Genomic DNA, 16039 nt, shown 5'->3' on the forward strand with positions numbered 1-16039 from the left:
TTCCCTAAAATGTTAATCGTTTACTTAATGCTATAAAGTAAATAATATGGAGTCTGTTTGCAAATATTTTTTTATTTAAAATGTTGTCATTTGAAATTGCAGTTTATAAGAATTACAGTGACGTAAACATGAAAAAAGATGAAGAAACAAATGTGTCAGAGGGTTCTAATATGTACATTGTTGTATAACTAAACCATGATCTTGCTTGAACTGTCGCTTTATTACGTTGGTACATTCCCCTATCTTTTAAGGTTTTGTGTTAATTTTACACATGGGCACATTGCTGCTTACAGAAGGAGTATGCACACTTTTGGATCATTGTGCTTGATTGTTACTATTGTTATAGTGACAGCATTCATCTGTTATTGCATGCAGGCTGCATTGTGAATATGACTAGAATGTGCTTCTTATGCTTATCTAGTTCCATTATATTTCATGGTTATACCTCATGTAATACTTTACTTCCATTTGAGTGGGTGAGAATGAAAACACCCATCATAACCCTTGACTTTCCTTCTGTTATATTTATTTTTTAACATTACTTACATAAAGTATACACTTCATACTAATACAGCATTTATCTTATATGCATAACTAAACTATTTCAATATTTTCTTTGCAAAGCATACACAACTGCTATGCATTTTCTTTTGTTTACACTGAAGAATGTGAAGTCACATTAGACTAGTTTATTTGTGTTAGTTGTAGACACTTAGCAGGAAAGTGATATAACAGTAGGTAGTCAAATGTTACTTGGGTGTGATGCAAAGCTATGTTTCATATAAGAATATGTCACTTGCATTCTCTGTACTGTTGTGTTCTCTTAATTTTATATATATTGTTTCAGGTTGCTTGTTATGTATATATATGTTCCACAAATAATGTGGATGTTGTTGTGACATTTTTAGTGTTTTTTATTCAGTTATACCAATATGACACTAGAATTTCAATAATCATCAGTCTTCTTATTTATATTATATTTGCCCCAGATAATGTGGTCATTTTTTTTTCCTTTTTTCTTTCTTTTTTATTTTGTTGTGTTTTTTTTTTCTTCTTTTAAAATGGTACTTAATTAAACTGTTCCTGTTTTTATATGGTAGGTATGCTGATAACCTACAATGCAACAGTTTTGTACACATTTTTTGGCCTTTTTGGGGGACCTACTTGATGTATTTTCATAGTTCCACTTTTTCTTTCTGCTAACTGTGCAGTTAGTTTTTTTCCTACACATTCATGATTTCAATATTTATTCTTGATGTTTTTTTTTTTCCTTCAGTCGTGTATATTCTTGAATTCTCTTTTTCCTCCTTTTTCTTCATTTTCAATCCTAGGTCCCCTAACAAAGAAACAAGCTGATGATTTAGGTGATAATGACGGTGACGAAGATGAAGGTATTTTTGATGCCAAACTGATTTGCATGACTAGGACCCCTTGAAAACGTTTTTTCTTCTTACCTTTTTTGTCCATTTTTGAAGTGACACGTTTTATTCCTATTTTTTGATGTGCTTTTGTCTTCTTGCTTGTTGTTTCCTAATTTCATTTTTTAGTTGTTTTTATGTCATTCATTGGTTATATTGAACTAGAGAGTCACTAAAACTAATCTACTTCTGACCAGTTGAATTCATTTTGAAAATCCTTTAATACATTGCATCCCACCTTTTAATAAAATTTGGATCATAGTAATTGAACTAATATTTTTCCTTATTTACATGTTTTGCATGTTATCTAACCATACTTTTCTCATAACTAACTATTCAGATTATGCATATAAATTAAATAATTCTATTATGCTTGGAAATAGAAAAGTGGCACATTTAATTTAATGTACAATAAGAATTCTTAAGCAACAGTTTCTTTTCCATTCTACATATCATGCCTTATTAAAAAAATGAAAGTACACTTAATAAACAACAATATGTTAATAAAGCTAACCTTTTCTTAATAAGTATTATTTTGGTTTGCGTATGCATTTCATTTAAAGGTAAAGGTATGTAATAATTTGCAAAATGTACAACTGTAAGCCATTGAGTAATATAGATTTTTAAATTTTTTATAATAAATGCAAAACAGTCCGTTGTGTGAAATGATATTCTTCAATAGAAAACTATCTCCCATCACATAATTCGGTAGTTCTCATTCCTTGTAACATATTAACACATTTTTTTCTGGTTAGCAGTGACAACATTCATATTTTATTGATACTGTGTAACATAGTAAGAGGGCTGTGTGTGTGTGTGTGTGTGTGTGTGTGTGTGTGTGTGTGTGTGTGTGTGTGTGTGTGTGTGTGTGTGTGTGTGGATATGCACTTGTGAGCGAGAAAGTAGGATTAAGAGAGAGAGAGATAGGGCTTTCCCTCTTATCTGGATTACTGTATGTTAATTGCAGCTGCTGGCAAAACTTAATACATTTTTGTCAGACAAAGGATTTCGCTCACTTGACTTGTGGTTAGAACTGTACCCATAAGGGGTGTTGGTAAGCCACTCACTTATATAAATGATGATACATTGTGTCATCCTTTCTTAATTAATTATTTCCTTCACTATATGCATTACTTTGTGTTCCTTGCCCATTTAAATAACAATTTATTACTTTCCAATGAAAGGTGCTATTTACAGCCACTTTTGGCCATGACTAGTAGAAATACTAGTGCTTTAGGAAAAAGAATGACAACATCTGTGTGCCTGCCTAACACATTTCCATCTTCTATGATAAATAGGAAAGTGTTCTTATATCCCCTTTATGATTAACTCAAGGACGGCACAATCAGCTGTACACTGCAAAGATCCTGTTTGAGCTAAATAGAATAGATACACCATTTCCTGTCACCAAATGTGTTTTGATTACGCTTATGTGAATAGGATCAAACTACCCATTTATATACTATATAAACATGCACAGTTGTATATTTTATTACATGTTCAGATATGTGCACATAATAGAATATGTTCTTTATATATATATATATATATATATACACACAAAACTGCACCAATCTCCAGCACCATCGTTTAGCCTGATAAGCTAAAAAATAAATACACAACACTCAGGAAAGTGCCTTAGCATTCTTTTAATGACAGACATGTTCCACCACACCCAACAAACCAAGGTTTCACCTTATGGCATCATCAGTGCTTTTCCTTCCTGAAAGAGGAAGCTTATCCTTTATACACTTGTTCTTAAAGCGATATTACAATGAAACAATACACTAGTGCCACCCAGTGTTAATCATACGAAAACACAGTTAAAAAGCTGTGCATCTTTCCATATACACACATTAATTATTCACTTTAATTCACCCATCCCAAGGTTAATAGATATCTTTAACCTTGAAATAATCCCCAAGTTAAGGTAGTCTTAGTGATAACATATATAATTTATACATTCTACTTTATCAGTGTTCATTCAGACCTGGTTTAAACAATGCTCCCAAATTAGCTATCCACATTCTTTCTTTCTTGGTGAGAATCTTATGTTTATGTGCTATTGTCAAATCAGACCCTACCACTTTATCAATTCCTACATATACAAAGTGAGCCCTTGGATGTACATGCATATGCTTGTATAGCGCACTGCGTACCCTCTTACAATTAATATCACTAATATATAATGTTATCCTCTGTCTCAAACTCAAAGATGTCTGTCCAATGTAAAAAGACCCGCACTGGCACACCGCCTTGTAAATCACCCACTCACTTGTGCATGTTATAAGGTGTCTGATATCAAATACTTTTGTAGTATTGACTGATGTGAATGACTTAGTTTTAGAAATTACTTTGCAATGTATACAATGTACACAGTAGGTGCTTCCCACAATTCAATTCTCTATGGTCCCTTCAACTGGAACTTTACTTTTTTTAAAGCTAGATGGACTTTCCCTGATAGTTTTACCTCTCCTGTAACCAAAATTACATTGATTATTTACTAAGGTGGTCAAAAAAATATCTTTTTTTCAAAATATGCCATTGATTTGCTATTATATCTTTAATCTTAAATGTATTACTGCCATATCTAGTAATAAACCTAAGTGTTCCAGGGGATTCTCTAGTTTGATGCTCTCTCTCTCTCTCTCTCCTGTAACAATTCTGTCCTGGACATCCCATTAACTGCATGTAAAGCAGTATTGACCTTCCTGGCCCCATAACCTCTAGTCAAAAATCATGACTTTAATTTCTCTGCCTGTAGCTCAAAGTCCTATGCCTTACTACTGATTTGTTTTAACCTCTTAAACTGGGCCATTGGGATATTGTTGGCTATATAACCTGGATGGCAGCTGTCAGCTCTTAACAAAGAATTTTTGGTAAATGGCTTCCGGTATAAATTCGTAATCATCATGCCATCCCTATCTTTACTAACCATCACATCCAAAAACTCAACGTTATTACTATCAGCCTTGCCACTGAATCTAATACCATACTGATTATTATTAAGGTACTCAGCAAATTGCATCCATCTTTCCTGCGTATCTTGCCATACTACCCAACAATCATCCAGGTACCTACCCCACATGCCTAGTTCTACATTAAACTCATGTTGTGGATAAATGACCTTAACTTCCAAATAACCCATAAATAAATCAGCGTAGATGGGTACAAATGTTGCACCCATCGCTGTACCTTTTATCTGTAAATACCAATCTTGTCCGTACCTAAAGGCATTATGTTCCAAAACCATTCCCAATAATGTCAGAAGAAATCCTTGCTCAGTTGGTCCATAGTACTTAGAAGCATTAAACCAATACTTAACTGCTTTAATCCCTCCCCAATGTGGGATACTTGTGTATAATGCTTGGACATCTAATGTGCCAATATAAGCATTTGTAGGGATTACCAAATCTTCCATTAATAATAGAAATTGATTAGTATCTTTAATTCTGGCAGACACGTATGTGAATAATGGCTTCAACTTGGCTTCTAAGTACACTGACAATGGTTCAATAATTGATCCCCACCCTGCTACTATAGGTCTTCCAGGCGGTATAGCTGCCCCTTTATGTATCTTTGGTACCAGATAAAAATATTGTGACTGAGGATCACCTACTTTTAACTGTTGTTCCAAGTCCATGGAAATAATCCCTGCCTCTTACTTGCTACAGGAAAGCCTCTATCTGTTGTTTAAATACCATGGTAGGATCTAAGGGGAGTTGACAATATGATATCACATCTGTTAAACGTCTACGAACTTCATCAAGATACTGTTCCTTACCCCAAATAACTATGGCTCCCCCCTTATCTGCTTTAGTAATTACCAAATTATCATTCATGGCTAAATTCCTTAGTATTAGTTTCTCTACCTTAGTCAAATTGTGGGAGTAACTCCTAAACACCTCATTCTTTTTAAGTTGCAAATCTTGCATCACCTGTTGTTCACATATCTTCACTGCCCTATAATATGGTGGCTGAAACTCAGATTTTTTAAATTTAAACATATCTATTGTATCACCGCTCTGTGCTCTATGTGCAAAGTAATACTTCAAATTTAATTTATCAGTAAAATGTTTAAGTCATTCACTGTGTCAAAAAAAGACACATATATAGCTGGAACAAAACCTAAACCTTTGATGTTAAGTTGTCCAATCTCGCCTTTGTTCTTGCTGGATGGGTTCGGAGCTGATCCTCGGCTCCAACTCAGCAATTTATTATAGCTCAAGAGCTCTTTACTGGCTTGAGGCTACCCCTTACCCCAGAATGCCCAACGCCAGCTACCTAGATCTCATTTGCAGCTTTAGCTGCGAGGTTGCGCTCAATACTGGCTCAGGCTTAGTATAATTCTTTGTCTCTTTTAAACTCAAATACTATGCTTAAAATTTGATATAATTCTTCTTTGGTAGTAGTTTGCAAGTTTCTTTTATTGTAAACCCCCTTATCTCATCCTTCTGCTTTACTTTGGTGCTGTGTTGGCCATTGCCCCTTAGTCGCTAGTCCTGCTGTTATTCCCCGAACTCGTTTAACTTAGAGAGTTCTCCCCCCTCCCTTAAGGACAGTCATTTAAGTTAGAGGCTGTCTTTTAAAGTCTTTATTACATTTTTAGTTTTTCTATTGTAGTTTGATTTTTACTAAAATGTCTAAGGAAGTTAAAACCTCTAGTTTTAAAAAGTGTGACTCATGCTGTCAGAAGATGTCTCTGACAGATGGGCACACCAGTTGTGTTCATTCCTTGGGGACTCTGCACCTGCAGGACTCTTGTGCTATTTGTCATGCCTTTAGCCCAAGGGTCCTGCAGCAGTGGAAAAACAAGCTTATTCTCCATGGATTATTAAAACAGGAATCTCTGGCTAAAGCATCTCAGCCAGTGAAACCTTTGAAACCAGTCAAGCCGTCGGCTCCATGTTCGGAACTGACCTGTGAGCTTGACAAACCAAGTGTGTCAGTGCCGGCTGGCACTGACAAGATTACCCCTCCGGCTCCAACTGTTACTTCTGAGCCATCTCAGAGCCACAAAACAGCTAGGTCTCCTTCTTTGGAGCCAAATCACTCGGTGCCAAAGTCCCCATTACTTCAAAGCAAGTCCAGTCATTGCTCATCTTCCCACTCCTCTTGATCCTTGAGGTTATCAGATCAGGATGTGGAGAGAGTGGTCAGTAGGTTGCTTAAGTCACAGGCCCTTGCTAAAATGCTTTCGAGCCCACCTCAACAGGCTTCGGCTCCATCCACTTCGATTTTGATTCCTCCTCCGACTATACTTAGTTCGGAGCTGGAGACCATAGCCATTCCTTCGGCTCCGATGACATCCTCATCAGCTCTGATGTTGGCTCTGAATACCTTTATTCTTCCTCCCATCGAGGTATCAGGGTGCCAAAGCTCTGTTGTTGGCTCCGAGGGGGGAAGTGGCATCAGACCTTTGTCCGTCCCCGCTCTCCCTCTCGGAGCATCGACTCAGTTGAGCTCGGCTCCTACATCGGCCTCGGAGACATTGCCCTCGGTGCAGGCTGGTATTCCTGTCTCTTCAGAGTAGGAGCCCTCCTTGTGTCAAGACCGTGATGCTTTCGAGGTCATGCGAAGAGTGCTCTTCCCACAGATGGCTCCACTATCGTTTCCATCGGCTCCGTCCCCCTCGGTGCCTGTGACAACCTCTACTTCTCCTCCAGCCTCAAAGCTTAGGGAACCTATGCCTCAGGACACCCCAATCGGTGAACCCTCTTCTTCCGAAGCCTCCCCAGAGCATTCTGAGCAGGCTCCCCAGAAGAAAAAGTACAAGAGGAAGCACCTAGACACCCCTGAGTCTGTCACCTTAGATACAGACCTGGATGAATCAGTGGGGTTCCCAAGGTCCCCCTCTGAAGATGTTTCTTTTTCAGACATCCTTGAGATTCTCAGGCAGAGGCATAGGTGGACTTCCCTAGCCCACTCCGAGGATGAGTCTGTATACCTGGACACATTTGTTTCCCGACCTTCCACCTCCTGGGTGTCTCCGCCTTTTAATCCACTTATGTCTGTAGTGTTTCAAAAGGCTTGGTCAGCTCCAGATTCCATGGAACCTGTCCTGAGGAGACCCAGTAAATTCATCACAGCTTCTCAAGACAAGCAATTCTTAACTAAAGGTGTCCTAGTTGATGCCATGGTGGTAGCAGCAGCCACAAAGAGAGACTTAGCTGAAACCTCCTCATCTGTCCATCCACCGAATAAACTCTCATACGATGGACAGATATGGGAAGCAAATGTTTTCATCAGCGACCTTCTCCCTTAGGTCCCTGAACTATCTTTCCCATTTTACTAGGCTTCAGAGGGATCTCCTAAAAGAGATTGGAGATACCCTACAAGATCCCACAGCTTGCGTCTCTTAATTCAGTAGTCAACTCCTCCATGAGGCTTATTTCATATTCAGCCGATGAAAGAGTAGAGCTGCAGGAACAGGAGTAGCTCTTAGGAGACATTCTTGGCTGTGGCTATGTCAGTTTGTGGAACCTTTCAGAGCATCCTTCACCAATACCCACTTTGATGGCTCCTCTCTCTTTGGGCCTCAGGTGAAAGACACGCTTTCCAGGTGCCAGCAGGCAGGCAAGATGCTCTCTGATGTCGGAGTCCATTTTTTCACTCCTACCAGACCATACCCAAAAGGTCATAAGGGTGGAAAGATGTGGTTTTGAAAATCCCAGGGACCCTTGCTTGATGCACGTGGTGAATTTTCCCCCAGGGGCAGAGGGGGAAATAATAACAATGGCAGACACCACCCTCATGGCAGAGGGGGTCCACAAAATCAGCGTAACAGAGATACGTTCTCTTCCAAACCCCATCAACATCCCTGAAGGGATGCCCGACTGCTCAACTCTGGATGCAGTCAGGGGAAGGCTTTCATTGTACCCAACCACCTGGCAAAATATCAAAAAAGACAAATGGGTACTAGCCATTATATCTGGAGGTTACAAGATTCCCTTTCATCAACCCCCTTTTGTTTCAAAAAAGTCCATCCCGGATGTTTCACCCAATCTAAGGGATCAGGCAGTCAAAGACTGCTAGAAAAAAGTGCCATCCAGGAAGTCCCCGCAGACCAAGTAGGATCTGGAACTTACTCAAGATTCTTTTTAGTGCCCAAAATGACAGGGGACTGGAGATCAATTCTGGATCTCAGCAGGTTAAACATATCTGTACAAAGAGAAAAGTTCCATATGGTAACACTGCAGTCCATTCTCCCCTTTTTGTGTCTGTACAATTGGATGTGCTCCATAGATCTTCAGGACGCGTACTATCATATAAAAATAGACAGACGGTCCAGGAGATTACTTTGGTCTCAGCCCCCAGGGAGTTCACCAAATGCATGGCAGTAGTCACGGCTCACCTGAGATGTCAAGGATTCCAGGTGTTTTCTTATCTGGATGACTGGCTCCTCACTGCTACCACCAGGCAACCACTTATAGAAGCACAAGATTACACCATCACATCCTGTGCTCAACTAGGAATCACAATAAACTTTGAAAAATCTGCCTTGTTTCCCTGTCAATCTATTACATACGTAGGAGCAGAGCTAGACACAAGAAAAATGATTGTAAAATTGCCTCAGAGAAAGAGTTTCTATTATTCGAAAACAGGTGTCACTTCTCCTGAGGAGCAAAAGAATTCAAGTAAAATATGTTCTTCAAGCTCTAGGGTCCATGGCAGCAGCCATTCTTCTAGTCCCCTTAGCACTCTTTCACATGAAAATTCTTCAGTGGCTTTTTTTCACGCAATGGTCCTTCCAGGAATTACCCATGTCTCACATGATGGTAATTACGGAATCTTGCAAAAGACACCTTTCCCGGTGGATGGTCTCCCCACCAGTTTCTCAGGGCAGACCTTTCATGGAACCCCATCTGGTTGCCGCAGTGACCATGGACGTTTCCCTGATAGGGCGGGGGCATTATCTAGGGAAGACAGTCCAAGGCACTTGGCAACCTCATGAGTACCACTTGCACATCAACGTTCTGGAGATGAGAGCGGTGCTCCTAGCATTGCAAGCTCTTCAAGACTTTCTCCCTGCCAGGACTATTGCAATACAGACAGACAATATGTCAGTGGTTTGGTACATCAACAAACAGGATGGAACCAGGTCTTACCCCTTGTGCTGAGAGGCCCTCAGACTGCGGAAATGGGCGATTTCCTCCCAATGTTTTCTGATAACAACGCATATTCCTGGGACATCCAATGTAATAGCAGACAGGCTCAGCAGGGCTATCCTCATGCCTCATGAGTGGTCTCTGAAACAGGAAATTGTGGATCTTATTTTCCGCAAATAGGGCCAGTCTTGCTGCGATCTCTTTGCCTCTCCCCTCAACAACAAATGCAGCAGCTACTTCTCCCTTGTTCCTCCTCCAGGTCAGACACCCAGGGATGTTCTAGTCTATGACTGGCCTCAGGGACTCCTTTATTATGCATTTCCCCCTTCCCCATAATTCCAAATGTCATTCAGAAAGCAAAATTGTTGGGTTGCAAAATGATCCTCATTGCCCCCTATTGGCCTTGACAGATTTGGTTTCCATTCCTTCACCCCCACCTTCTAGTCCAGCCTTGGATTCTGGACCCAGTACCGGACCTGTTGATTCATCAATCATGCAGACTACACCAATCCCTCCAATCTCTCAAGCTCACAGCTTGGTTACTTCACTTTCAATCCTAGCCAGGCTCCCCAATATTTCCCCAGCAGTGCATGATATTATTGTTTCCTCTCATAAGACAAATACAAGGAAAGTCTATGCTAGCAAATGGAAAAGATTCTCTTACTGGGCAGAATCCAGGAATTTAGATCCTCTTACAGCTCCTGTACATGAGATTTTGGACTTCCTAGCAGAACTGTTTCATGAGATTTTGGACTTTCTAGCAGAACTATTTCATTCTGGTGCAGTGGCTGCTACCATCAGGGTACAACTGGCTGCCATTTCAAATTTTCATGTCGGAGTTTCTAACTCCAGCATAATGTCTCACAAACTCTATAAGGCCTTCATGAGAGGTACATCTCTACTTAAACTCCCAGTAAAAGAGCCACTTCCACCTTGGGATTAATTTGGTTCTTGCCTCCTTGATACTGCCACCCTTTGAACCAGCAGCATCATATTCCTTGAAGTTTCTCAACTGGAAAACTCTTTTCTTAGTTGCTATTACTTTTGCCAGATATGTTTCAGAACTTCATGCACTATGTGTTCGCCCTCCATACCTAGTTTTTCACAAAGACAGGGCTTCCCTGAGAACTAACCCTTCTTTTCTACCTAAAGTTTGTTCAGGCCGCAATTTGAATCAATCTATTGAACTCCCTGTCTTTTTTCCTAATCATTCCAACAAGGCAGAATATAGATTACACCAATTGGATGTGCATAGACAACTGCATTTCTATCTCCATAGAAGTAAAGAAATTAAAAAAATCAGATCAGTTGTTCCTTTCATTTGCTAACAACAAACAAGGCCTTTCAGTTTCTAAAGTAACCTTGTCAAAATGGTTATCAGACACCATAGTCCATACCTACCACTTGCGACAAAAAGATCTTCCAACAAAACCCAAAGGTCATTCAACCAAGTCAGTAGCTACTTTGGCAGCATTTCAATCTAGATTGCCCATAGATTCAATTTGTTCAGCAGCTACTTGGGCAGATCCTCATACATTCATTTCTCATTACAAAGTAGATGTGGTCTCCCAGGGCAGAGCTTCCTTTGGTTCCACAGTTCTGAAGAGTCTGTTCCAATGAGCCACCCAGGATTGAGGTGCTAGGGATGCTGTCCCATCCAGCAAGAATGAAGGCGAGATGGGACAACTTAACATAAAGAAGTTATGTACCTACCATAACGTTCCATGTTAGTTGTCCTTCATCTCGCCTTCCTTCTTGCGTCCTTCTGTCCTTCCCCCTTCCTCGAGGATTGAGAGGAAGTTCTCAATGGTTTCACTGACTAATTTGTTTTGTTATTAGTTGCTTCTCAACCAAACCATGACAATTAACTGTATATCCAGGTTTATTAATGGCTTATCTTCTATAGGAGGATCGGCTCCGAACCCATCCAGCAAGAAGGAAGGCGAGATGAAGGCCAACTAACATGGAACGTTATGGTAGGTACATAATTTCTTTTTAAGTTCATTTAGTTCCAAATCAGAAAGCTCATAAATGGTCAAATTTACCACCAATTGATTTTCTGTAGCCTGAATGTGGTTGGGAGCATCATCTCTACCTATTGTTGATTCAATATTTTCTGAAACATACCTTCCATCTGTTCTATGATGGTGCTTTCACCCACCCCTCCTAAAGGGCCCCTGGATCTCTTTGATGTTGAGGAAACCATTATTTGTGGCTCACCCCCTTCAGTCTCTGTATCTGTATTAGAATAACCTGATGAAACCTCTGAAGCACTGGAGTTGTCTGGATTTTTCCTTAATATAGATCTAGGCCTCTTTCTCTTGGGTCTATCTGAAAACTTAACAGTACGCTTAACTTTTTCCAGGTGTATGCCACCTCATTTTTGTAATCATTTGAGTCCCTAAAGAACTTCTTTGATTTTCTATCCTGTAATTCTTTTTCCATTTTTTGTACCTCTTTGACATACATTGCGTATCTGTCACTATATGCTGACTCCCCTTGATACTTGGCCACTTGCTTATATATTTCATTCAACTTTTCTGACATCCCTGCACATTGTTGCTCATAATAGTCTATCAATAACCTAATAAACATATTGGATGCCAAAAGCTGTACTTGTCACCATTTTTGAATAAACTGTTCATTTTCCATCCCAACCCCAGGTTCCACATAAACCCTGAGACCTCTTGGAGCTATATTAGCTGTAGAATAGGCTTTAAGTAACTTCCTATGCCAAACATTAGAGCATACTTTTCTTGTGATATCTAGTAGTAATGTAAACTGTGTTTCTAAATCAGTTTTACTGGTGGCACTCTGCGATGCTTCCACCCCTTTCCATATTAAATTATGTCAAATCATCATTACCTGTGGATAAATTATCCAAAAATGTTCTTAAGTCATGTATTTCTGCCATATTGCCGTATCTATTGGTCTACTCTTTCTGTGTGTTGTGACTCATTCATACAAATGTAATACCATCCCCCCCTAGAAAAACACTTATATGGTGTGGATAAGCAATTTCAAATGTTGAGCCTTTCGTAAGTTGCACTGTATAAACTCACATTCATATGTAGAAAGCACAACATAAGATGTGTTCATAAACACAAATTATCAGTCAATACTGACTGAACAAATCATTGCAATCATGTGCATTTCATTAGCATCAATAACTGATGTAAAGATTTAACTAACAATGAGCAACTTAAAAATACAATATTTCAATCACACAGAGTCCAGTTCAATAAACCTCTTCTGGCCCTCAAGCAAGTGTCCGTCATATCTCTGTTCATCCTTGACCCTCGAATGTTAGTCACACTTGTCTCATATAAATTCTTATGAGACTTGAAAGTTTTTGACCAAAAAAGTACCTTTTATTCAATATTATGCCAAAGAAAGTCAATAAACCATGGCCAAACATGATCAGGCTATTTGCCGCAATGAAATCAAGCAGTTGCCCAAACATACTCCTTCCCAGCTGTTGAACGTTAATCTCGCTTCTCCCATATGTTCTCCTCAAAATTAACAAAGTATTTATATAAAAAAAGTACCTTTATAGACCGTCAATTAATAATATTCAAATGATATGTAGTCCATTTGCCCCGCTGATAAAAAAAGTTGCATATTACTCCTTCCTTCAAACATCAAAAATGAACCAGGACTTTGTGTTGCCGACTCACTTGTTCGTCGTCATAAATATCGAAAAGCTACTCACCCTACTATGAATTGTACACCGTCATGCCTCCTCACACCTAATAACATGAAAGGCTCCATAATCTCACCAGATGCAAATAATCATTCATTGGTTTCCCATTCATATGGTTTCGAGATTGCTTAAGTCACCAAATTCACCAGACCCCTATAATGGCCTCCAATATACATCAGCACGTTCAAAAACATCTTCTCAAAAATGCCCATGCTTGATGTACTGTAACCCACGGATAATAGATACAAAACTGCACCAATCTCCAGCACCATTGTTTAGCCCGATAAGCTAAAATTAAATACACAATGAATACATACATAGAAATACACATACACTCTGTGATGCTTCCACCCCGCTTTCCATATTAAATGATGTAAAATCATCATTACCTGTGGCTAAATTATCCAAAAATATTCTTAAGTCATGTATTTCTGCCATATTGCCGTATCTATTGGTCTACTCTCTCTGTGTGTTGTGACTCATTTATATAAATGTAATACCACCCCCCCTAGAAAAACACTTATATGATGTGGATAAGCAATTTCAAATGTTGAGCCTTTCATAAGTTGCACTGTATAAACTCACATTCATATGTAGAAAGCACAACATAATACTTGTTCATAAAGACAAATTATCTGTCAATACTGACTGAACAAATCATTGCCATCATGTGCATTTCAGTAGCATCAGTAACTGATGTAAAGATTTAACTAACAATGAGCAACTTAAAAATACAATATTTCAATTACACAAAGTCCCGTTCAATAAACCTCTTCTGGCCGTCAAGCAAGTGTCCGTCATATCTGTGCTCATCCTCGACCCTTGAATGTTAGTCACACTTGCCTCATATAAATTCTTATGAGACTTGAAAGTTTTTGACCAAAAAAGTACCTTTTATTCAATATAATGCCAAAGAAAGTCAATAAATCATGACCAAATATGATTAGGCTATTCAATGAGATGAAATCAAACAATCAAGATTAACAGCTTTTTAACTGTGTTTTCGTTTGATTAACACTGGGTGGCATTAGTGTATTGTTTAATTGTAATATCACTTTAAGAACAAGTGTATAAAGGATAAGCTTCCCCCTTCAGGAAGGAAAAGCACTGATGACGCCATGAGGCGTTACCTTGGTTTGCTGGGTGTGGCGGAACATGTCTGCCATTAAAAGAATGCTAAGGCACTTTCCTGAGTGTTGTGTATTTATTTTTAGCTTATCAGGCTAAACAATGGTGCTGGAGATTGGTGCAGTTTTGTATCTATTATCCGTGCACTACAGTACATCGATCATGGGCATTTTTGAGGAGTATTTATATATATATATATATATATATATATATATATATATATATATAGAGAGAGAGAGAGACTTAAACCTTGACACGGTTATTAATAGAATGTGCTGGAGGGACAGATTCATCACCCAGAGACTCCCTATGCTGTGGAACAAAATCCCGGTACATGTGAGGCACAGCACCTCACTGGCCTTGTTCAAGAGGAATCTTGACCAATGGATGGGAGATCGCAGATATACCCCAGGAATTACTTCAGTGTCACTGCTTGACAGAGGCACAGCAAAATAATAGGCATAGTTTTCTTCAAACTAAAGGGGTGGCGAAAGCCACATAACTATGGGCTAGGCTTATAAATGCCCTTGGGCAGATAGCCTAGTATGAACCTATGAACCTATGAACCTACATATATATATATATATATATATATATATATATATATATCTGTATATATATGTATACTTGTACAGTGCTGCCTTGTGAGCGTTGTACAAACATCGGCGTAATGAGAATATCCACTATCTGCTTCATGACAACAGTCACCACAAATAAGCAAGAACATTGTGTTAAGGTATGCCTACCAAAAAAACTCTTGCTACCATCTGGCGCTATTGAGGTAAGTTTCACAAAGGAGTAATCTCTGGTCAAGATGACTAGCATAATATTTGAGGGACTTGTAGCGACAATGGCAGATTAGATGTTAACACCTTTCTGCATGTTCTATGTTCCTGTCTACACAACTGTAAAGTGGACAAGGACATGTTCCCATACTATGCCGAAAGTCACATGGATCAGGGTTGATATGACAAAATAGTCACAAAGACTCCCTGCCATATCAATCAGTTGTCCAAGTTGCATTCCTTACCAGTTTCTTTGTTAATAGATGCAGGTTTTCTTTTGAGATACATTAGTCAGTGTTATTTTATAGCCATAATATTCACAGCAGAGTGATGGTAGGAGGTGGTGAACATTAATAAATGAATTAGTAATCCCAGGCAGCCATTTATATACTGTCTAGACCATCTTAGTCTATTTGCTGTTCTCTTCTGATCTTTTTAGTGGTATCCTGTCTACTTATTTGCTTCTACTTTCTTCTCCATCCCAACAGGTGACTATTAGCTGCTACTGGCTATTCTCTGCTTTTACTGGGTCTACCAGAATCACCTTAGTCTCCCCTAGACTCAACCTGACCCATGGGAGGAGGTCAAGGACAATGCTACAATGTCATATTATTTTATTTATTTTATTTTAGCTTGTTTACTGGGGAAGTACACTGATGCCAGCGAGTGCGTCCTAACCCCTCTAACATGATGACTATCCTGCAAATGCCACTGAAGGACAATATTTTTAGCTGCATGACAACTTCCATGTACACTCAACCTACAGCTGAGCAAGTGACTGCTCGTCCAGCGTGGATTAAATCAGGCTCATACATGCTACTTATTGCAGCGAGCCCAGGCTGCTTCCCTCCCTCCCTTCAGGACTGGGGAGCTGACACCAAGTGGCTCATCCAGTGC

The 16039-nt window shown here is 39.2% G+C and overlaps 1 protein-coding gene across 4 annotated transcripts in view; it reads left to right on the forward strand.

Annotated features, from left to right (window-relative positions):
- Positions 1 to 16039, forward strand: part of NLGN1 (neuroligin 1) — a 2101123-nt gene that overhangs the window by 832238 nt on the left and 1252846 nt on the right. For 3 of the 4 annotated variants that reach the window (XM_044070136.1, XM_044070138.1, XM_044070137.1), the window contains one exon: positions 1332 to 1391. The exons of the other annotated variant lie outside the window; for it this stretch is intronic. In XM_044070136.1, coding sequence (XP_043926071.1) covers positions 1332 to 1391 — 60 coding nt within the window. The remainder of the gene's footprint in view (positions 1 to 1331; positions 1392 to 16039) is intronic. 4 annotated transcript variants of the gene reach the window in all.

This window comes from Protopterus annectens, chromosome 4.part1 (assembly GCF_019279795.1).
Source record: "Protopterus annectens isolate FY-2018-M chromosome 4.part1, PAN1.0, whole genome shotgun sequence".
Taxonomy (NCBI): domain Eukaryota; kingdom Metazoa; phylum Chordata; order Ceratodontiformes; family Protopteridae; genus Protopterus; species Protopterus annectens.